General features: G+C 37.1%; 1 protein-coding gene across 6 annotated transcripts; it reads right to left on the reverse strand.

Annotated features, from left to right (window-relative positions):
* Positions 1 to 2,509: 2,509 nt before the first annotated feature.
* On the reverse strand, positions 2,510 to 24,325 carry pou1f1 (POU class 1 homeobox 1). Of its 6 annotated transcripts, none has more exons than XM_081604512.1 (7): positions 22,177 to 24,325; positions 14,712 to 15,666; positions 12,977 to 13,129; positions 12,221 to 12,319; positions 5,756 to 6,340; positions 4,730 to 4,790; positions 2,510 to 4,633 (listed from the first exon to the last, which is right to left on the reverse strand). In XM_081604512.1, the coding sequence occupies exons 2-7, from the start codon at positions 14,845 to 14,847 to the stop codon at positions 4,393 to 4,395; spliced, it is 1,275 nt and encodes a 424-aa protein (XP_081460638.1). In that variant the 5' UTR covers positions 14,848 to 15,666; positions 22,177 to 24,325; the 3' UTR covers positions 2,510 to 4,392. The 6 variants fall into 6 exon arrangements, with proteins under 6 accessions (XP_081460638.1, XP_081460640.1, XP_081460639.1 ...); XM_081604514.1 differs by having other exon boundaries at positions 14,712 to 15,153; positions 15,562 to 24,325; XM_081604513.1 differs by having other exon boundaries at positions 14,712 to 15,177; positions 15,562 to 24,325.
* Between the last annotated feature and the right edge of the window lie 296 nt (positions 24,326 to 24,621).

A 24,621-nucleotide genomic window follows, 5' to 3' on the forward strand; every position in this document is an offset into this window, starting at 1 on the left:
TTGGTTCTCATACTGTTTTTCCATATGAAGGGTCCCTCACATAAAATACTTTGTGAGGGAGAAAGTTAATTTTGAACTTTCTTGTAACACCAGGTGTCTGCCTCAACCATAGTGTAGAAAGAAGTCGTGACAAATTAACTTTTATTTTATTTTTCAGAAATGACATCCTAGGGAATTAAATGTCCATCCCCTTTTTGCAAAAGGTTTGTTTTTCTTAATATTTGTGTGTGTGTTTTAGATAAAGTTGAAGTTCTTTAAAAATGACTATTTCCTCTGGTATATTTAAAAATAGCAAGTTGTCTTTTTTTAAAAGGTCATGCAACATTTGCGATTAAAGTTTTCTGTAGCTGGACCGAGTTCAAAGATGGCTCGTTAGATTGTAAAGACTCCAGACTTATATTTTTGCTGTATTGTTCTTAGAAACAAAGTGAGTTTGTTTGGGATCATCGTTTTGCTTAGAACATTTATTTCAGTTCCAGCTTCTTACCCAGAATGCCGCAGTACATTTCTATATACACCATGCCTTTGATTACATGATGTCAGTTCCTTATGTTGGAAAACAGCCAGAAACAATGTTAACACCCCCACATCACCCCAGAAAATATTTTTGTGGAAATTTGTTCTATTTCGTCTCCAAATATGGTATTAAAATGACATCCAAAGAGTTCAACTGATTGCATCTCACCAGACCAGTCTGGTGAATAAAGTCTGAATATTTGGACCGTCCAAATATTCTGCAGCTCATTTTAAATTATCTTCATCATTTTTCTTTAGCAGTGCTGTCTACATACACTTTTTGGCACTATCCTTGGTCTTCCATTGTTTCCAATTTTTACTCCCTGTGTCACTCTAAAGTCAGTGAGGTGTGGTGATCATTACTGGTGAGGCGATGGCTTTTTGGAACACTTTTCCAGATTTAGAAAAAAAAAAAACATCTAATGGAAATATCTAGTTATATGATTGACATATTATAACTTGCTCAAGCATTTTGCATGGAATGAAATAATGCTTAAATATTGTGGAGGTTGAGACAATTCAACAGAGACCTGTATAATACATGTTGATCAACATGACAAAAGCAATTGAAAATGTAAGAAGAAGCAGAGAACTGAGCCTGTATGATGTCTGATGTCCAAAAGCTTTGCAATTTGTTGAAAGGAACAAGAAATAATTTTTTTGATGTGTCCAAGTGACAAATTGATTTGAAAATTAAACAAGTAGTTTTGAGAATTCCATTTCTGTTCTGAGAAATGCACCAACTCAGCAACAGAGAAAAACTGTAGTTTGGTTGTTGCTGACATCTAGTGTGAGTTTCATGTCAATACCTTTATTAGAAATGTGCTGAGAAAAATACTAAATATGTCCCTGCTGTAAGCCTAAATTCCTTCAAAATAAATTCTGCACATTAATCTATACAAAGAAAATGTTTTTTTTAGAAATATGCTGACAAGCCAATGATTTTGGCTCATTTCTGTATATATGGCAGCCTTTACCAACATTTCCATCATATGGTGCTGTTACAAAGCAAAATATGACAGTTTAAAGATTCATTAGCAAGCAATGTAATTGGGGAGAGATGGGGTGAAATGCAATTATTTAGTAAGTGAATGAATTACAGTAATTCCAAAACCCTTATTTGCAATGCAGAGAGCAAACCAAGAAAGTTGAGCAACTGTTATTGTTGCAAAAAGGATTCGAGTGAGTGATCGTTTCTTCTGCAGTGTGGTGATTGTTCAAGATCAAACCTTTGGGTGGGCTGGGATCAGGACCTCAATGGTGCAACTTCAACCCAAGCGAAACATCAAGAAGAAAATAATATTACACAAAATGTACGCCAGGGCTGCTTAAATGTTTTGTTTTCTGCAGAAAAATAAAAATCCTTTAGGCGACTTGTACCATCTGTGAAATGGACTGCAGAGATGAAAACTATGAACCTCACCATGAATCTTGTGCCACGCTGTGTGAAGTACCTGAGAGCATCCTAGTCTGGGGATAGTCTCTCCTCTAAGGGAGTGGGTTCACCATTTTGGCCTAAAACACTGCTATGACCGAGGGCTGATATCAAAACATCGTCCAGGAGCAAAGTGGTGATGAACAGTGTTTTCCCCAGCATGGCGGTGGAGCATGTTCCAGGGGAAAAGCGATAACTGAGTGGTTCAAGGTCAAATAGAGAAATTATGGCTCATTGCCAGCACTTTATTCAGATCTTAATTTCGCTGAGAACCTTATGCAATGCTTTGTATAAACTGTATGCATTTCTTAATGAAAGCCTTCTGAACTGATAAAATGTTTATTATCCACTTCTGTGTGCGGTAAACATATAACATTGAAAGAAAAACGATTAAGCAAAACTGAAGCTGTAAATCTGGAACAACTACATTTATCTTAAAGGTTTTGATCATGACTGCACAGCTACAGAATAACTTGACTTTTAGAGCTTGTTTACAGACAACTCTGAAAAGAAACAACCAAAAAACAAGTAAAGACACTAGAATGGTTTGCACTGACAAGAAATTACATGCATTATTTAGTGAAAACAGTATTTTGTTGCTTAAACAATATATATGACAACTATGATGTGTTTCCTTTACAATAGCATTAGGTATTTACATGGTATGACAGAAAGCAGGTAATACCGTCAATAATTTGCTGAGTTTAGCTTTGAAATTTACTGCATTTTAACTAACTTTCAATCTCACATGCATAGAAAGTTAAAAGAGACACAAAGACTAACTTATAAATTTGCAACACTACCCTCACAGCCAGCATCAATAACACAAAGGCACTTTCACTCTTGCCAAAGAAGCTTTTCACCAAGTCTCTTTAAGGCATAACTTGTCTTTAACTTTTCACGCTCTAAGAATTGCACTGGCGGTCCGTAACCCCGCCGCATTTAACTCCCCTGGCAGCACTCGAGTTATATAACCCAACATAAGTCACAACGGAAACAGTTTGTTCCTGAATGAAAGCGTTGGCTGGTTTTATTTATGAATCCCCACTCCGTCTCCCTAATGTGTGCATTGATTTGATAATAGAGCTGTAAAAACAAGACTTGGCACTGGTGACATATTTAATCATAAAACTCAACTCACCGTTTGAACCTAGAGTACAGTCCAGTGTCCACAACTCGGACAGCCGGTTCATTTTACCAGATGAGTACTGGACATCTTTGGCAAGAATAAAGAAACTGTCTATCAGTCTTGCTGACATTTTATGTAACATATATATCGATCTCATAAATCAATTTCAAGCTGTTCCAGACAGCAGTTACTGGCTCTTGATGTACGTTGCAGTTGCAGTAACAGTAGCACAAGGTCCAAACTGTCAGAATCCTCTCGTTTTCTGTTTAGACATTTCACATCAGTCAGTCCAACGGGGTCAGGGTCAGGGTCTGGGTCAGCGCTGGCCGGTGATTCTCATTGTATGACACGTCAAAGCAACACAAAGCAACACCGAAATCAAAACATCACAGAATTGAGAGACTAAAAAGCTCTATACTGTCTAAAAGTTTGATATTTAACTCTAAATTGTCAATCAAATTAACAAATTGCAGCAAAACATGATGGCGCAATATATTAGTTTTCAAATAAATAGGTTGTTGTCAAAATTGAAATATATATTATATAGTTGGTTTAACTTCAGCTAGAGGAAATTAAATATTTTTTCAAGTAGTTTGGATTAAGAGAGAGCAAAACAAAAACATTCGAATGAAGAACACAAATATGAAAAAAGAAAGGTTTTATAATTATTTTTTTCACTTTTTCTTGGAACAAATAAGCACAAGTTGAAGGACAGTGTTGTGGATTAAAGCTTTCAGGAAGGCACTCAGCTGATGGTGCCTTCAGAGAAAATCACATTGCGTGATTAGCTTTTACTGCGGTTCAATGTGGTTCAATTCAAATGAACTTCAACTGAAAAAAATAAAATAAAAATAAAAAATCAGTCCTCAGGTGTGCAAAGCCGCTGGAGGCATGCATACTTGAAAAGATTTGCTGCTGTACCAATTAAAGTTGGTTCTCAAAAAAAACCACACAGCTAAAAACTCAGACTTGATGCCATCTGTTAAAAAGTGTGAATATCATTTGTCATTTTCCTTCCACTTCATAATTTGGTACCATTTTGTGTTCTTTCTCGATGAAGAACATGCTGTATGAGGCTATGAATATTTTTTGCAAGGAACTGTATTTTGCCTGAATTAATTTCTAATAAATTTCAATACATTCATAGTTAATACAAGAAACACAAGGAATTTTTTCTTTTTTTTTTTACAAAGGTTTTCGCTTCTCCATTCCTGCATGTTACTGAATTTATTCCTCTTGGATCTGCCTGAAAAGTTGTGGTCATGAAAGAGCCTCCATCGCGTTAGCTCAGAAGCCACTTTAGCGCTTCAGTTTACGTCAGTGGTCTCTGGGTTTTACTTATTTGTGTGAGACAGTTTGGGCTGATTTTGGTCAAACAGGAGCTCAGGCTCAGGCTTGTTTTGACACGTTTCTCTCTTTGGCGTCTGTTGCAAAACCAGACTCTGACCACCTCCTTCTCCAGATGGAGGCCTTTGGCTATCCGGGCTATTTCCTGAGAGGATGGCTTAGTTTTCTCCACAAAGCTTCGCTCCAGGGCCTCCTTAGCTCCCAGGCTGCAGAATCAAACAGGGAACAAAAAGCAGAAAGCAAAATCCTTAAACACTGAGTGAGCTGGATGGTTATGCACTTGTCGTCCTCACTAAGTGTACCTGATGGTTGTTCTCCTTTTCCTCTTCCGCTCATTCATTCCAGTTTTATCGCTGTACAACGCTACAAGGAAGTCAAAGAGTATTTTGTCATTGAAGCTTATGAACGATTGAAAAAAAAAAACATTCAAATGCTACAAAATTCAAGCATAGCTTTGTTCACGTAAATTTCTTAATTAATTTTGTCGCTTCTCACTTTGGCTGAATTAGTCTTAATTAATTAAACATCAATTGACTTAGCTCTCTCAAATAGCAGCAGATTTTCTCTTTTTTAAATTCTGCAAAGAAAGTAAATGACTCATGTGAAATCAACCAACAGCAGAAATGAAACAAATAAGTTGCATTTATGTCTGTAATTACATGAACCCAAAGCGAAACTTTTGACGATATATGTAAGATTTCTTTTATCACTTCAACTCAGTTATTGTTGTCAAGTAATTTGAAAATTATGCTTCCCTTTTTCAAACCCGATTTATCTATGAACATATTTAGACACTTTCATACTGTTTCAGGACACATTGCTTCGGTTTATCTCTTAGCATTTACATTCTGCTGATGCTCTGAGATTTTAACAAGAAAAATCTTTAAAAATCCTAATAATATTCTTGCCATAGAAAGTTTTCAATACAATGTTTTAAATTGTTTTGCTGCTTCTCATATTAAGCATATTTGCCACAACATGACAACATAAACGAAGGTTTGAGGGGTATGAAGACTTTTCCCAGGTACTGTGTATATATTTTTAGACATCATACTTTTGAGATGTTGCATAATCCCTATTCTCAGATGAAAACTAAGCTTCTATTTCAGATGTTGTCTTCTCCTTCATCTTCAGAAAAAAAAGCCATAGTACACTGGTTAAAATGGAGCAAGAACGTACATTTTTAGCACCCCATCCTAGTAATACCACTTATATAAAATACTATGGCAACAAATCAAAGGTGCAGGTTTAATGTTACTGGATAAAGATGACACCTACTGTAAATAAACACTGCATGGGGGATGATGGAGTGGATTCGTGTGACTCACCACCAGCCAGCTCAGCCTCGTCGAGCCATTTTGCCAGAATGGCCTTGAGTTTGCAGGCGTTCTTAAAGCTCAGCTGCAAATTTTCAAAGCGGCAGATCGTGGTCTGGCTGAACTCTGAGCCGTGCACTGCGGCAAGAGCCTCGCCTACATTAGTCTGAGTGTAGCCTGGGGTCAAAATAAAATAGAAATAGCAATGCCTCACAGAATGCAGCCAGCAGTGGGGAAGCAAGATGATTGCCGAAAAAAAAAGAAGAAAAACAGAGCAGAACAAAACAAAGCAAAATTTAGATGAAGAGAAAGCAGGTTGTTGTAGGTTGTACTCACCCAGTTTGATCCGGCGTATTTTGAAGTCATTAGCAAACATTTCCAGTTCTCGTATCTGCGGGGAGTCCATAGGGGGAGCTTCTTCCTGCTCCCGCATCCCTTTCCGATGTGCGTCACCTTTCACTTCTCCGCCGGGGCCTCCAGAGACCTCGTCGGCTGAAAGGAGTGTAGACGGCAGCGAGGAAAAACCGTGGCTTAGAGCACAAGAGCTGCTACTGAGTCCGTGGTCTGGAAACTTATATATGCAAGGAGTCAGAGAGCCTGCAGAGAGGAAAGTATGACAGAAAGAGACGATGTAGTGAAGGTGAGACACTTAGAGAGACGCCCAATGACTGGCAGAAAGTTTCTGAAAGTTTCTTTGAGTTCTTGTTCATTCTTTTTTTTTGAAAAATTATCTCAGACTGTTTGAAAAAATTCTTTGAACAGCAGGTCTGAACTTTAACTAGGCCATTGACAGGTTTTTCTCCTGCAACGCCTTGTATTTATTTATCTACTTCGTTTTATCAACTCTGGCAAACTTTCTTGTCTCTGCTGAACAAGCACAACAAGAATGATACTGCCACCGCCCTGTTTCACCATAAGGACAGTGTTGTTAGGCCGGTTTTCAATGATTCCCCCCCCCCCCCTCCCGTACACAGAATTTTGTATGCAGGCCTAAAGGTTCCAATTTTATTTGGTGTGTTCCTTGATCTCCATGATGTTGATTTTACACTATTGTTCTGAAGTCTGCACAGTACAGCGGGTTTTTTTTTTTTTTATCAGAGTCTCTAAAAATTTTTTAATCCTCTAAATGTTTGTGGATCTTTTAGAGTCTTTTATTGGGAACCAGGACTTGAGTTTCTTTTTGCAAAACCTCTGAGGAGAATGATTGCAGTTTTATGAGCTTGATTGAATGTGTTTCTTAGATAAACACCTCATAATGACAATTTCCACCCTTTAGTGAATAGAAGGTTTAAACCTAATCAGCGCCTCCCTCTTCATCTTCTTTTTGTGAAACAGCAAGTAGACTTAAGCTATCATTATTGCATCTACAGACAGGCACACACTCACAACCAGCGCCCACCGCTGCGCTTGTGGAGATATTTGTTGTGCGAAATTGGTTCTCTTTTTGAAGCTGCACACTTGGGTGACAGCTGAGCCAGTTCAATTTACTGATAAAAACAGAGTGCGGCGTCTGAACAAGGTAGTCTGTGACATGAGTGCTAAATTAATCTCAATGTATTTTTTTAAGGGACTTGCTGAATAGCTATTCTTTTCCCTGTCACTTAGCACAATATGCTGAAGTTTACCGGTAATTTAACAAAACTCACCTTTGGCTTCGGGATTACAACGCACAGATGAGTTCCCTGCTTGCACTTATCTTTTAAAACTCTGCATTCTGATGAAATACAAAAAAGAAAATCCGCTGCTTCTATTGAACATTTTTGCCCATAGCTGTTGGAATAAAGTACTTAAGAGTGGAGGCGATGACTCTGGCTGGTAATTATGCATGACAGATTAATGACAGACATCTTCCAGAGAGTCATGCAGGGAGGAATCAGATGCTATGATTTGTTTGAGCGTCAGAGAGAAACACGATGGCCAATTGTCTACGAAATGCATAATTCTAATTGCATGAGGACAATTATAAAACCACTGATTGATCAATCTAATATTCTTACTGGAACAATTGCATCACTTTTATTCGTGTCAGGACTATTTGAACATTATAACACCCACAGTGAGCCATGCAATACTCCCCTTTGTGTAAATATGGACACAGTGCAAATTGTTACACAACAGCAAAAGAAAATGAAAATGTCATCCTTTCTTTGTCATAAGTTAGTTGGCTCATAGCGCCAAGTCAGTTTTTCTACCTTTTTTTCATATATATAGCCACATTTTATTGTAGTTCTGTTCCCCTTTTTTCATGTTGGCCTGATAATATAGCAAATATCTTTACTGATATTTAGAAATAAAAAGTGTAAATATTTGTGAATGTTGTGCGTGCGATGCTTGGTTAATTGTTAGCAACTAGAAAGAAATCTCACACTCTTTGTGACCATCAGCACGCTCTTGTAACAATTACTCCTGTCATCCTAACGAGACTTGGCTTTTGGAAATATATCCATCCATCCATCCATCCATCCATCCATCCATCCATCCATCCATCCATCCATCCATCCATCCATCCATCCATCCATCCATCCATCCATCCATCCATCCATCCATCCATCCATTTTCTTTATACCAGCTTTTGGAAATATATGTATACCATATATTTTCAACAGGTTTGAGTTTGGAGTCGTCCAAATTGGATATTTTGTTGGAACCCAACTGTGTTCAGGTTCAAACTGCCCAGCTCCTGCTTTCAGGTCTAAAATGTTGTGGTAGCTTGGTAAACTTGAACTCAGTTGGGTTGTTCCTCATTATGAGTGGAGAGCAATCTTAGATTGGAAAAGATTGGAAAATGTATTTGAGCTGGAAAGGCAGAGTCAGATAGCCTATGAAGCACATCGGCACTATTCTTTGTTGTTGCTCAGATGCATGCCATGGCAGGAAAGTTTTGATCATGATTTTACCATAATGTATATATATTATAAAACAATCTTTATATAATTTAATTAAATATGAAAGGTGATTTTTCATATCCAGTTAACCCTAAAAACACAAAAATAAGAGTTCAAATTCAAAGTTAAAAACAGATCCGACTGATTTTGATAAATGTCTGGCTGGCACTGCAGACACACCTCGGAAAAAACAGTCACCCACCAAGTCTGTATCAATTCTTTCCGTTCAGACACAGGAGCCTAACCCTGCAGCTATTCAGGGAGAGACAGGATATTGCCTGGACAGCAAGCTGCCATCACATTACAATGCCTCCGTGCAAAATTATTGTTAAAAAGTGTTATCTAATGTATGCAATAGATAATCTATTCACGAAGGTGTGCTTTTGTACCATGACAAACGTGTTTATATCACTGACATTTTCAAAAATGTACTGTTTGTGCTGTTTTTCACACAATTTATGATGTTACATGCAGTCTCAATATTAGACAGCTTTGAGAAATCAACATTAATCCTGATCAATGTCACTATGACCTGGTAACTTCAACACTAGTGGATGGATGGTTTCTGAGGCAGATAGGTTTTCTATTTCCCACTCATCTCATCAAGGCATTTTGTAATTTCCACTCAGTTGTGCCAACTACTTATTAAATTATTTACCTGTTCCCTCTGAGGCCAATTAGTTACAATGAATTGTATTCTGAGGTATCAAAATAAAGGGGGAAGGAGATCTGACATTTTTATTCGTATAAATTTTAAAGACAATATATTGCTTTTTTCTTACCACTCCCTATTTGTCCCCTATTCATATCTGAAATATAGAATTTCAAAGACAACATTTAAAAGTTTTGTGCTTTTCTTTCTTAGGAGAAACTTTTCTTTTTCACCCCAGAGAATAAAAAAAACTTTTTCTAGTTAACACACCTTAAGGTATTTCCCCCCCCCACACACACACACTGAGCTGGTAAGAGAAAGTGGACCTTTCCTGGGCTCTACCTAATGCATCCACTGATGTTCCCTGGGGAAACAGCCATGCTACAGCGAGCACGGCAGTTGTTTGTGTGCTATGCAGACGTACCGGGCAGCAGTCACTCCCCACTGCCCTCCCACCATTACACAAGTGGACTCACTGGCTGTATGAAGGCTTCTTGATAGCCTTTTTGCCAGAGATTTGTTTCCTTAAGCAAAGCCAAAAGGCAAAAAGAATGCAGCAGCTACACTTGAATGCATATTCACAGCAGATCTTTTTAAAATAAGGTTTGGTTTTGTTACAGCCACTGCCTTATCTAACAGTACCTATTTGCTATCCTTCTAAAAACTGGTTTTACTCTACGTCAGGTTTAACTTTCGTTCTTTCTTTAGCTCTGTTTTGCCAATCAGCCACAGTAGAAGACGAAATATGGCCTTTGACTTGACAGGATGGCGCACGGATACCTGTAGAAACTTTTCATATATACTTCCAACCAGAGAAAACTTTTCGATTAATGTATATTATTTCAAATGTATATCTGCGAGGTATATGAATAATTTAAGGCTGATGTCTGGCTCTTAAGTCATTATTGCTGCATAGATCCATGTGCGTGTTCACTGAAAAGTGCATAATATGCATTACAATTCTACCCTGCAAATAAAAGGGAAAGTATCTAAACTGGGTGCACCGTGGTGAACATTTTTTTCTTGAGCTATAAAGGCTTAAAGATTGGAATAAGGGAGCAGAAGCTCCTTTTTTGAAATCCAAAAATTTAATAAAAAATACTTGAAATGACAAAACCAGCTAGAATCTTTTGCCCAGAAAGAATTTGGAAGTGATTAGATTTTAATTTCATGCCAGTTGGTCTGCTGAATTCCCAAACATTTACAAATACTTTCTAAACTTTTATTGAAACGAGCAAAATCTGAAATAGTCAAAAATATTTTCCACTATCCTTGCATTTAACATCCAGTCAGTATTATTCTTTGCCAACTGATTTAATTACTACTAATGAAACAATTTAAACCCATATATGTCTTGGTAATTCACTTTAATGAATTACTGTAATTAGAAAATGTCCTAAGTCTCATGTATAATTTAATTTAATTCATATTTTTTTGAAGATTTTATATTACAACTTTTTCCCATTGATTATTTTTCAATTTATTATTGAGTCAATTTAGCACTATCAAAATGAAAAAGCTGTCACCCCTGATCAAAATAAAGTAACACTGAACCTGCGCTTTTGGCATATCTAACATTTTTATTACATCATTGTCTTATCTTTTTACTAATGCCTGGCCATCTTGGAATGAAAATCCAATGTTCTACATGCTGCTGCTCCTGAAAGCAGAAACACACAGCAGAAAGCTCAGAATGCTGTGAGTCGGAGCCAGCAGTGATTCAGCATGCCTGAGTCTTCGTCAGCGCAGACAGAAGAAAACCGCACAGCTAAACAGCAAAAGAGGCAAAAATGACCCTGCTGAGTATTCTGTGATAACTCGTGCTCCACATGCTGCAATTTTTCTATTGTTAATGCAACCCCCCCCCCAAAAAAAAAGAGCATATCTTAGGCACAAAAAGGTCTTGTTTTTTTATTTTTCACATGTTACAACAATACCAACTCTATATCCCCTTTTGAGCCATAAATCTCTTTGAGCAAATTAAATAACCCTCATTTTGGTGATTCATGTGAGGCGACTATCCACACCAAGATCCCACTTTAACGCTTCATTCACATCTCATTACATTCCTTACTGATATTTCTTTATGATGTGGCCTGTCAGTCCACCAAATGGTAATACTTATTTCTTCTCGTGTGAATCAATATCTTTTCGTGCTGGCATGTATTAATCCAGATACCTTCATTGTGTTCCTTTCTTTAAAGCTGACAACAAAATCTGCACACAGGCCTATCTTTAGTGGCCTGATTTCACCATTTATTCACTTGCTCGAAGAAAATCTAAGATCATTGAAGTGACAAATTAGTCTTCCTTCCTCCCAGTGGTGCGGAAGGTGGGCCTCTTTAATTTCATCTTAATGTCCTTTAAGCACAGTCTTTGACAGCATAAATGGATCAATGCTGTCAAATTGTTCCAGACAGACAGTGGATGTCGCTGAGATAGACCTCAAATAATTAAAGCCATTAGCTTAGGAAGTAATGTCTGAAGCAATAGAAAACATTGTCAACAACTGTAAATTATTTTCAGGGAACAGGCTTCTTTGGGTATGAAATTATTGTTTAACAAATTGTGAAAAGTCGTATATAAATTTACATCAAAACCACTGATCACTTTCTTCAGAAATTGAATGAAACAAACATTGATTCTGGGGATAGAAAGAGTTAAAACCTGCATTGAAACTTTTGCTCCTGCTGACGGCTAAATACCTCAGCTCCTGAGAGGATTAAAAGGAATTAGCAAGACATTTGTCAGTTTTGGTCAGCTGCAGCACCAGATTGTTCAAAAGAAAGGTAATAAAGTCCTGAATTAATTTTATCTGACAGCAAACTCGAAACTAATCACAAAGTAAACACATTTCCTGCCTAATTTAATGGAATTAGCCTGCAGGCGAGGGAATGCGTGAATGTGCGAGTGTGTGCAGAGTGAGGATCTGTTCTTTACCTTGTAATGGATTTGCAGCACTCACCATGTTGGGGTGAGGGACGCCACAGGTCTGCAGGATACGAGTCTGAGATATACTGGCAGAAAGCATCTCCTGGGCTGCAAAGAAAAGAAACACGCAGTATCTTATTAGAACTAATAAAACGCAGTTGTGGATAAATTCAATGTAATTTTGGTTAATCAAAATCTGTTTCAACATTGCAATATACGACAAATGTTTAGCAAGTTATTGTTTTCCAAGTTGATGTACAAGGGAAGGAAATTAAATCCTAAGATTTGGGTATGAAATTGGGGTACGAACTGGCAAAGGGGTGAATTGACCTGTTGCCATTGGTGACTTGTCATTGTTAAAAACTTTAATTATTTTTGGGGTGCCACTAATTGAACCACTAATATGTTTTTTTTTTCTGCACTGAACAAATGCAGTCAAATTAAACATTTTCTTGTTAGTCAAGACTAAGACTTCTCAAACATCTTTGCCAAGAGATGTGGAGGGTGACATCATGCTATTATTTTCTGAGTTAATTTCTAATGTCATACAATTTATTGCTTCTGACAAAAACACTTATTTGAGTTAACTGTCTACTGGATCGGTACATAGCATTCTTTACAGTATGACTACTCTAACTGAGTAGTTTTACTGCAAATTGGCCATTTCTGCATTTGGATAAAACTGGTGTAAAATAACAGCGTACATTTTTCCTGTTTTTGCTGATTTACTAACTAATTTGAAACTCTTTGACCTCATTTGCTCACCTGTCATCATGCCATAGGTTGCTTGCTGGTTGCTGTAATGGCAGGGGGTGACTGGGTAATGCAAACTCGGAGGAGCGTTACTGAGGGCGTTCCCAAGAGAAGAAGTGGACAGGTGCATGTGGGACCTCTTAGAGGTCTGACCCAGGGACAATCCTGACGATACCGATGCGGAAAACCAAGAAAAAAACAAAACCTGTTTTTATTTCCCATACAGAAAACACTGGTTCTAACATTCAGAAAATGTTGCCATGTCACTGATGTCTGATAATATACAACACACATAGAAATGTTAAATTTTGATAGACAATTAGAAAAACATCACGTGATGTTGAATAAGATTGAATTATGTATCAAACAGTGACTTCATAAAAATGGATTTTTTTCATGTTTTTCCTCTGGATTCAAGTTAAAGCCATTTTCATTCAAAGGGTTATTATTAGTCATATATAATTATAACATCTGTCCCAATTGTCTGGTAGGAGAAGGAAAGTTGTCCAGTTTACCCTCCTCCAGAAATAATAGGCATTGCAAGTATTTCTGAGCTGTTTTACTGATTTGTTACTCATTGCCTATACTGCTGTGGGATGATGCTGGGAGGAATACAGATTTGGTGACAAAACAAGACACATGCTTTGATGATGGCTTTTATCAAAAGCTCCGATTTGCATGTCGCTGTAAATGATCTTGCTAACCGCATAATTATTCATGGTTCATCTTCAGGCAGTTTTTTTTTTTTTTTTTAGCTCACTCCAGGCACTAATGAATGCTCACTGCCATTGTTAAGATCAACACAAAGTACTAATGGCAATGTGTTTCAGTGAAAACAAAGATAAATACGGTACCATTTTATGGCTTTCTGACTGGTCTTACTTGTGAAACACATGTGTTTAACCTGCATGTGATTTTACATGTTCTGTTTCTGCATCTGCTACATGAACATGTTCTGTTTGATCTCATCCCATCTCTTGTGAGTCTTTGCATTTAGAAGGAACTTCAATCCAAATTAAAATGTTTTTCCACAATGTTCCGTCATGAGGAAGCGTGCAGGGAGATTGAAACAATTATATTCCCAGATTGCTGGGCCAAAGTAACATATTAGATACATTTTTCATGATTAAATTCAGATTTTGAAAAAAAAATGCATCAAAGTTGCATTTAATTTACTGGAAGAAATATGTTTTGATTAGACTTTAACATTTATGTGTGTCTTAAACTGCCAATAGATCATTTAAGAATTAAATCAATTAATATTGATAAATAAATTCAATAAACTTTTATTACAATAAAGAATTTTATTTTTCTTAATAGGCTTTAATGGACAAAGTGGCATGTAACCTCAGGTGTACAGGAATTGTCTTTACCCCCAACATGTACCTGTGATAACAGTTATGATTAGTTAGATATGCCTGAAGGGACGTCAATGCTCAGGAAATCAAAAGTTCATATCTTTCCTGGAAGAGAAGGATTAGAGCGATTGTTCTTGGCCTTCACCGCTACAGCTGGGATTTAGCATCTCGACAACACAATGTGGATTAAGGTTCATGTTAATTACGCTTTCAAAAGCTTTGCTGCGAAGCGTTTTTGTAAGCTATTTTTGTCTAAAAAAAATTAAAGGAGCTTAAAAGACAAAGACATCAATTGAGCTAAAAGAATTTAGAAATAACCCTTAACAATAGAAGTATAATCTCACAGACAGCGCATAACAAGTAGGAAGAACATTATGGACTTGATTTACCTGCAGAAACCATACCGTGAGCATGGGATGTGGCCGGTAAACAGTCACCGGTGGAGCCATGGTGCATGAGGATTGGTAAGGGTGAATCGCCTGCCAGCGGGGTGAAGGAATCAGCACCAAATCCCTGACATGCCATGTTTCTTTGGCTTTCTTTAGCAGTCTTAGTGTTAACTGATGTCTGTCTCTTAAAAAGCTTTCTTTTCTTTAACGCACAATAACTCACTTTATTTGGTCTTGTCTTCCATTGACGTTTTCTTCTCTAAATTGCATTCTTAAAATCTGTCATCTTGCCTTCTTTCTTGAGATTCCGTCTCGTCTTCTTTGGCCTCTCTTGTTCTGCTGTCTTTTTCTGACTGCGTTAGTTGTCTTACACCTCGAGTATCGTCTTCTTTTCTTGTCCTTTTTTCTCTGGCTCAGTCAAGCATGCATCTCCCTTGAGGCACTTGGGGAATATGAGGGTAGAAAACTGCGAGAGGTTATTTTTTTCGTTTCAGCAACTCCGCCAAAACTCTTTAAAGTTTTAAGCAGAACCCTCAAACGAGGTGAATACCAAAATGGTTCATGTTCGATTCAAAATCACTATTACACCTGCTGAAATGTGAGTCTCCTCTAATGAGAGCTAAACAATGCAGCCCTGCTGGTCTGTTCTAACCTTCGTCGATCAATGGAAGTCAGCATCTGTCATGCCCTCAGCATTTTTCTGCCCTACTCTACTGCAGGTATTTATATCCCACCTACATCTAACCTACCCCTCTCACAACCTATGAGATTCCCCGTTTCCTGTCTAGCTGCTCTCCCCCCACCTTTCAATTCTATGTCAGTGCTGTAATTGCTTGTTGTTTGTACTTACCTGTGTTCTTCTCATCCCGTTTCCAAATCCAGGATTAGGGTACAGAGCTGCCGAGAAACCTGATCTCCTCTTCCCCTCTGCCTCTTTACCTCCGTCTCTTTCTGTCTCCATGATTACAAGATTGTGAAGAAACAATAGCAAAGTAAAGCAAACACAAAAATTCTATAGTTTCTTAATGTTTATTTGGAAATACAAGTTAGCAAATGACATCGGTTGAAATTTCTACTACCCGTAGTAGTAGAGTTCGAGATGAATTCAGTTCCCAGAGAATCATTTACAACTTGTTTTGTTTGTGAAGTAATAATCTTCATATACCAGTAAAGGAAGAGCATGACCACCAAAAGCTTGTTCAGAATGAAAGACCTGAACTCTTAGTTCTTTAAAAAAAAAAAAGGTCCCAGACCTTTTTTGTATGGCCTCATAATAGTTTTCATACACTGAACATTTACAGATTTATTTATTTTTGTTATAGTCACAAACATCAATATAATTTATTTATTATTTCATGTGCACAGACCGAACGAAAGTGCAGCATTTTCTCTACTGCTTTGCAAAACAACTCAATTCTGTCAGATTAGATGAAAAGCAACATTCTGTGTTCATCTCCATCAATTTCTAATGAACTTTGACCTGCTTGCCTGTCATGACGTTGACACCACCATTTTTATGAAGATGATGGAAAGTGCTTTACTATACATAGCACTTCTGCATTAAGTTGTTTGAACGCCTACTTTCACTTCCGGCGTCATCACAACACATGTTTTGCATGTTAATATGTCTCCTAAATTGCTACTGGGAAGTAATAACAATTTTCTCCATAATTTTCTTAAACTTCTGAGAACCTCACAGAACTGCTGTATTTATTATGAAATTATATTAAAGAAAGGCAGACCTTATTTTACTAATTATGTAATTTCTGAAGACAATTAATAACAATCAAGTTAATTTAGGAGTATCAGAATAAAGGGGTTGGGACCAAAACACACATCAAGTTTCAGATTTTTACTTTATATAATTTTTTAAGACAATGACTTACCTTAGCACCACTTCACAGATATGCTCTATTACATTGCACATAAAGCTTTGTCCCCTTAATGTGACAAAATGTTGAAAGTTTCGCTGTAGCATCTTGATATTTTGACTTGTTTAAAGCAGTCTGATTAATGTCTCTATCGATTAGGTGTACTTTAACTCTTCCAACTCCGTTCCATTAAATTTCATCAATGGGAACATCGAAATAGGTGCTTAGCACTCAGGTATAGTGTGGAGTTTATGATTGAATTCATAAAGCAATTACAAAATGAGAGTTAACGTAAATGATGAAGGTCAAGTTTGGGCTTTCAAAAGCAGATTGTAGGACTGATTGAACCTAATAATCCCATTTGATTGCACAAAATACTAAGAAAGGATCTGTCCACTCTGCAAAGCTGCAGCTCTACTCTGCTCTCACGTTAGCACATATGAAGCCATGTTTTTCTAAATCTTCTAAATATTTTAGAAGATATTTTTAAGGGAAATATGTGCTGCAAAACTGTGGAAGCAAACATTACACCTGTGTAAAAGACTCATGTGTGGCTTCCATCTGGGGATAATGATCTCAAACACATGTCAAAATTCCTAATGATTTATCTCTGCAAGTGCAGGCAAGGTGTCTTTCATATCCCCTTCTTTTGTGTGAGATTAATATAGACTAAGATCTGTGGATAAGCCTTGAGAAAGCACCTCATGCAAATGCAGAAGGATTTGAAAGTTAAAGTCAAGGATAACCTGTTCCTGAAATACGGGTGACATTCCTTTTATTATTATTTAAGGCGGGTTACGAAGAAATTACAATCCAAGTATTCAAATGTCTTGATTGCTACTTTTGAAACGGTGAAAGCTAAAGTTAATCGCCAGTTTAGCTTGAGACACTTTTGTTCAACTTTTGAACAACTTTGACGAACACGTTCCTTGAACCACACGCCTTGACATGTCTTGCGGGAGCTTTGGGACATTAATTGCCTCTGTTTTTGTTTCAGGTTGATGCAGACTGACCTGGAGTTCTGACCTCAAAGAGTCCAAACCAAAACAGAGCTACTGTTCGAGAAGATAGGTCACAATTACCATTGTTTCAGAGCGGTGTATGAGTTGTGCTCTGGATGCAGAGAGCTCCAGGTAAAGACAATGGGTCTCATCAGTGTGAATAGAGGTTAATCTGAAGAGTGTGACCACCATGCGCATTCTGTTGTGTCTGTATTTGTGTTTATCCTTAGCTCTGCTTCACTATTGTGGGTGTAGGTGGGCACCAGGTGGAAAATAGCTAGTGGGTGGCAGGCACGATTCAGCTTGCTTAAGCTCATGCAAATATAGAGAGAATGCACTGACAATGTTCTTCCTTGGAGTAGGAACTGACACGAATTATCCTGAATGAGTTTACTCGTCCTTTTAATCCCCCCAAAATGAGCAAAATTAGTGATGGGAGAAACTCTTAACTTGTGTTGTTTCAAATTACCATTTATAAGTCATAAATGGAAGCATCAGCCCAAAAAAATATGGAATATAGTCATTTTCTGCCACTGATTTCTTTTATTTTTTATTAAACTCCAATATTTTCAGAATTTAATTAAACAAAACAAACAAAATACTAAGCACTATTATCTTTGAATAAATCAAAGCTGAATCTAAAGCATTGCAAAAACAACTGACTGTAATGGTGATACAAAAAATATCTCACCAATACCAGAATCATCCTTAAAATAATTTTTCTCTGTCTTTTTTCTCTAAGCCAAGAACTCCCACTCAGGCTGTAGACCAAGGTCCCAGCTGGTGAATTGCATGACTACTTGTACACTGTGAGAGAAAACCATCATTGTTTTAAACAAGTTTTATGCAGAAGTTATATTCCAATTCTTATATGAGTTTTCACAGAAAAAAAATGACCACTTTGTCTGTAATAAGTACATTTTGAATGGCAGACGTATATGAGCACCAAGAGATTGGTGACAGAAATCTCAAAATTTTCAGCTTCATCAATCCTGAGTGGTCACCTACCAGTCAGAAGCTCAAAACTGTGACTTTTTTTCTTTTTTGATCCATGAGTGAACTATATTGAGCTCCTGCCAGGTGGTGCGAACAACAGCACTCTTCATTGTAGAAGCTGTTGCAGAATGAAGATTCTGTAACATATCACGGGGTTTGCTCTTTTTAGTATCAATGATATGTTTAAAATGAAGTCAGGGGAAACACCTTATTTTAAAGGGGACGTTGATTTCTTCTCAACAATTTGAAACTTGAGGGTGAGAGAGATCCGGTTTTTCAGCAAATAACAGGAAGGCTGTGACAAAAGTTCTCTGTGTCAACAATTTGGAACTTTGTTATGTAGCACGCTTAATTTAGAAAGGTTAGCTGGGTTTTGTAAATCTAATTAAGATAAGAGTAGGATTCCATTTGTGTAATGCTAGGCACTCTAACTCAAGGAAAACTCAGGATAAGCCGAAAATTGGCATTGGCAGGTTAAATGTGTTGAAAATTGGACATTTTAGTAAACTGGTCGTGTGAACATGACTGACTTGTCATCTCTCTTTGTGGATAAATAGTAATTTTATATTCAGTAAGCTTTATAAAGGGCTTGCTTTATATCAATTCAAACAGATCTTTTTATTTTAGTACTAGATATGTCCAAGTTGGATTATGGAATATAATCGTTTTAAAGAGCATGATCAAAATATTTTACAAAAAAAAAAAAGATTGGTCAAAGATTACATACACGTAATGTTTTTTTTATTGTAAAAGATTAAAATCCTTACAAAATGCTGTGGACATTGTAAAAGTCTCAAATGCGTGCACACTGCTAGGAAGTATTTTTCTTCAGCCCTTTTAGACAATATTCTGAGTATTCTGAGGTACGGTGAAAACCCAGGTAATAAAAGAATAGGATTGCAAAAAAGGCAAAGCTTTCCCATGAGTACGCAAGAATACACTTCTGCACAAACCAACACACACACACATGTGCATATACAGACCCTAAACCCAATTAGTGACGAGACAAAGAGTCAAAGGGGTTCTCTTAAAGCACCTGTCCTATATCACCCCCTTCTTCACTTACACACACAAACACGCACGCACTTTTGAGCATGCACTCACACACAAATATAATTTTTCAGCATTCACAAATGAACAACTTCTCTATTATTTTATACAAATAAACAATATGATCCATCCTGCATCAACTGAGGTGCACACAAATTTATTCTGCACCTCCCAAACATTCAAAGTCACAAACAAGAAAGCGCATATCCTTTCACTGCTCCCACTACTGCAGTGGGAACAGTGCTGGGTGACACATTCTCACAGGTATCACATCCATGCTTACAGTGTGCCAGGTGTGTTTGCCCGCGTCTATGTGAGCGACAACAACAGAGCTCCCTGCAAAATGTGATGGCACAGCCCGGCGGGGTTCATTCTGGTGTACATGTGCGGGAAGCCGTGCTTGTGTGTGCCTTCTGCCTGCCTGGAGAAAACAGCCTTAAACTCCTCCTGTTATCATGAACATATCACGGGGTTAGTTTTAATTCACCTTTGTATGGTGCCAACCTGAGAACAATGTCAGAAAAAGACCAGGTGAATTATGTTCAGAACATGTTCAGCAGGCAGTGCATGTATGGCAAAAAGGAAATTCACTGAATATAGAATGCTTTTAACAATATACTTTGAGAGTAGGAATATTGTGTTGTATTATTTCTATGAACAGCGATTGAATATAGAATATAAAATCAAATAGTTGTTCATTTAACAACAAAAAATGTAAGCAAAATAATCATTATGGGAATTATTGTGAAAATTGTAGAGTTCATAGTTATTAGCATTTTAGAAAGAAAAAAAAATCACTGTTACTCTCATCTGAACAGAGTCCATTCTTCAATTTTTGCTGTTTCCCATTTATAGCTTACGGCAAGCCTAAAGGTCCAAATATGGTTTGGTCAATATTGCAGACTGAAAGGAATTTGAGCCAGTAATGTCAATATCACATAGTTTATATAGCACTCATTGTTTCTCTGTCTGTAACAGCCTTGCTCTTCAACAACTTTAAGAAATAATGAAGCAGCTTTTTGGGTGCTGATTGACAGAAAATCAGAGAGTGAAGCATCAGGTAAATGTAGTAAAATAAAGGTCAGTTCGACATTGTGTGCATCACACATGACAAATGAGGCTGTTTGGCTTTTATGCATCAAAATTTACGTGGATACGACAAATTGTAGTTTTTATGAATCATTGTGTTTATTGTAATTCAGTTTCTTATGTGCTTTGCTCTGCAAAGGATACGTGTGTTTTTTTTAACACAACTATATTATCTTGGTGGTTTTTCAGATAGAAGCTGATAGTATTATGACATATTGTCATAAGGGACAAAACCTTCACTCGAGTAACAGTGTTTGAATGATTAAAGCTGATTTTAACAGCAAAAAAGCAAAAAATAAATAAAAATAAAAAAATCACTAAATCACTAGTGAAAATTTATATCCAGGATTTAAAAAATCTTATTGATAGATGTATTTACAAAATTCAGATGAAAAGCTGAATTCTAAGCCTTTGCCACAACCTAAAGTCAAACATTTTCTGTTAACAACTCCACATTTCAAAAAAGAAAAAGAAAACAAAATTATTTACTGACACTTTTATAGTGCGAGATGGAGGGCATTTTCTTTTCATCATACAACATGAACTTTATTGATTGACTCTGCAGCACTTTCTACGCTTTCCATTTTACCCAAGCAACCGGTGACTGCAGAGAGGCAAAGATGAAACTGAGATGCCTGTTTTTCACTTTCTGCCTCCATTCATTATGCAGAAGGGAACACAGAGGTAAGTTTGTTGGATGCTAGAATACATCATGGCAGAGGTCAGCTCTCCTGATGAATATCAAGCAAACCTTCTGCAGCGCTCCTGCTGCCATCTGCCCGGAGCTGAGCCTGACTCACAAACGACGCCTTGAACGTATCACAGAGGGCTAATTTCATCAACATATTCAAAAAAACCCCATTCGAACCACAAAGGTTAACCGTGCAAAGCGAGAAACTGGAGCGGGTTCTGGATGTGCTCTCCTTGGCTCCCGCAGATTACTATCACTCTTCATTAGGCAAATGTCAGCTTCAGATATTTGCGAACTAAATGACAGCTTAGCAGTTGTTATTTACAGATTCTGGCTCAACATTGAGGGACAGCACTGATTTGAGAAGAACTTTCCACTACATTTTGAGATTTTAACAACTAAAACATTTGTTGTAGCCAGAATCCAATCTGACTTAGACCTGTCTTTGAAAAAAAAAGGTGGTGCAAAAGAGGACTTTTACACTTCTACAGATATTGGCAAACTAACCCTACAATCCTTGGATGATAAAAACTGGAAAGCATTTTCAGTTGGAAAGAACTTTGTCTCATCTGTCTTTGTCTGATCTGCTGACAAGGTTAGAAACGCTGCAATCAAATGGACAAAGCATTTACATTTCCTTGCAAACAACTAGACAGGTGCAAGTATCTCTCTGCAAAACTGCATTGAAATGCCTGAGCAATGAAGGCAGTCAAAAGCAACAAGCCACAAAAACAATGTCAAAAATGATAATAATGTTATAGACCTACTGTGAAACTCCATCTGAGGTCTCTGACCATTGCATTTCCCTTGAACCTAACATCCAACCAGAGTCTCTGCCGCGAGCTCACCCAGTATTGCTTCTGAAAAACACACTAACGCTATTAGACTTGCTAAATATATTTATTACACAGCGTATTGCATGTTTAAAGAGACTTTTATTTTACAATCCATATACAGTTGTGGCGCTCGCTGAGTTTCGCCCACGGCCCTTTACATAGTCAACTCTACAGATGCTGCTCACTGCTCTTTGTGACTCTGCTTTTTTCTCTCTCTCTCTCTTTCTGTCTCCTCCTCTGCTTTCTTTGGTGGTGACAGCATGAAGGACAAATCAACTTGAATAAGAAAATGCTGCAGAGAGAGACAAGAAAAACTACTTGGAGAGAAAACTTTGTTAAAATCCGCGGTGAGACGACGAATCAAAGTTTATTTCTCTGGTAGTTTCCAAAGAACATCTGCTGAACAAATGTATAACAGGATGTAGAATATTTAATACATATTACTGAATGTACCGTAAAAATCAGCAATCTCTAAATAAAATTTGTCATTTAGCGCTGTTCTGCTAGGTGTATTTAGCATGTATGGGGATGAGACGCATCCAGATGAGTTGAGTAGAAACGCTCTGGTAAATTAACACTTGACAGAGGTGAGGTGGGACTTCAAAGCAAATCAAATCAAATGTGAAATTTCACTTAACACCTAAAGTTCACCATCTTTTCTTGAGGGCTCGGTTGGGCTTTTCAAGAGTCTGACAGCTGATCAAACGGGGAGAGAAGAAAATACATAAAAGCAAACGAAAAGAACGAGACATGAAAAATTACTATACATGAATAAGCACATGCACACGGGATTATTTGCATGTAATTTAATCAGGTTGTTTAAAATTTGAATTGCCACAGAAAAATGCGAAAAATAAAAGGGGGAAAAAAAATCAAACAGGCAGTAACCAAGCAACAAGAAGACAGTATAGTTTGCTCATCTGCTTCATAAGGCGCCAAGTCCTGTGAGTTTCCATTAGTTTTTTCCAGTTATATAAAAAAAAAAACCACGTCAACAATAAAAGCTGATAGGAAAACACTGTTAATTAACTTTATTTATTTCATGCTGCTTTTGCACATTAACCTGTGAGGTTAAGCATTCCTGTTAAACATGTCATGAATCTCTCCTTAGAGATTTTAAAAAGCTTGTATGTTTTCCACATTTTTCTCCTTCCATCAACAAACTTCAAGGTTTTTTATGTTGGACCAATGCTAAGCAGTTGATAATTGTGAAGTGGAAGAAAAAAATGAACAAGGTTTTCATCTCTTGTAAAATCAGAGGCGATAAATTGCCTTAAGAAGTCACCTAATCACTAAAGAAAATAGTTAGTCCACCTGTGTGTAATTTAGTCATAATATAAATCCAGCTGTTCATTGATGACCTCAGAAGTTTGATAGAGAATCGTAGGAAGCAAACAGTGTCATTGAGATTAAAGAACACAGATATCAGGGATAGATATTTTAGATGCAGGGTTTGGTTAGGAAGAATATCCAGAACTGTGAACAGCTCACAGAGCAATGGTCAAGCTTTCATCTACAAATACGGTGAGTATGGCACAAACACAGAGCCAGGAATCCCAGTGAAGGAGAATGAATACTAATGCAAGCAGCACATCCATAATCTCATCAGTGTGCTTCCCTTTGGTTCTCAGTTATCATGATCTGAAGTTTCTATTGTACAAGCAAGTTAAACTAAAACTAAGCTAAACTCATAGATGGTTGATGAGTCAGACTCCCATCTTGAAAATGTTTTTAAAATGATTGCAGTTTTTCCTATTAAAAATCAGTGAACCACCAGGTTTGTTTCATACACATAAAAAGGGCAACAGACACTGACATGGTGCTAGGAAAAAATGTTCTAACAGAGCAGCTACAACCAAAGACCCTTCCAGTCAATCTGTCAATCACAACTGATAAACTGAACACTAACGTATAGTATAGTCATTGGTTATATGATCCTGAATGCAGAATAAAAATTATGATATTTAAATTTAATCTGAAATCTACACTCTGATTCCAAATGTTTCATCATAAAACCTTGTATTGCAATGCATACAATGACTCTGCATACAAGTAAAATTAATGAATTCAAAATGTATTTAAGTAACAATGCAGACCAATTGGGATCAATTGTAGTTTTTAATATAAAGTTTATGGTATGAACATACTACAAAGTTATGTGTATGATATGTAAAATAATCAATTAAAGGCTGCAGCTGTAAATTTGCATATGTGAGCTGTTCCCTTACCTGACCACCAGGAGGACACAGCAAGCACAGACATAATCAAGCTTTTTTTTTTTTTTTTTTTTTTTTTTTTACCCCTTTAACAAATAGCTGCAAATTCAGCAGGGGTTCCCGTCTGCTGCAGAGCTCATATGAAAGAAGTTTAGCAGAG

The sequence above is a fragment of the Poecilia reticulata genome, chromosome 2 (assembly GCF_904066995.2).
Source record: "Poecilia reticulata chromosome 2, P_reticulata-male-v2, whole genome shotgun sequence".
NCBI lineage: Eukaryota > Metazoa > Chordata > Actinopteri > Cyprinodontiformes > Poeciliidae > Poecilia > Poecilia reticulata.

Bases quoted from the DNA above. Each gene is read 5' to 3' on its own strand.
- pou1f1 (XM_081604512.1), bottom strand. From the start codon at position 14,847: ATGGCATGTCAGGGATTTGGTGCTGATTCCTTCACCCCGCTGGCAGGC. The intron at 12,320-12,976 runs GTGAGCAAATGA...TTTTCTTTGCAG, and splicing joins AACCTATGGCATGATGACAG to CCCAGGAGATGCTTTCTGCC. The intron at 4,634-4,729 runs GTACACTTAGTG...TTGATTCTGCAG, and splicing joins AAAAGGAGAACAACCATCAG to CCTGGGAGCTAAGGAGGCCC.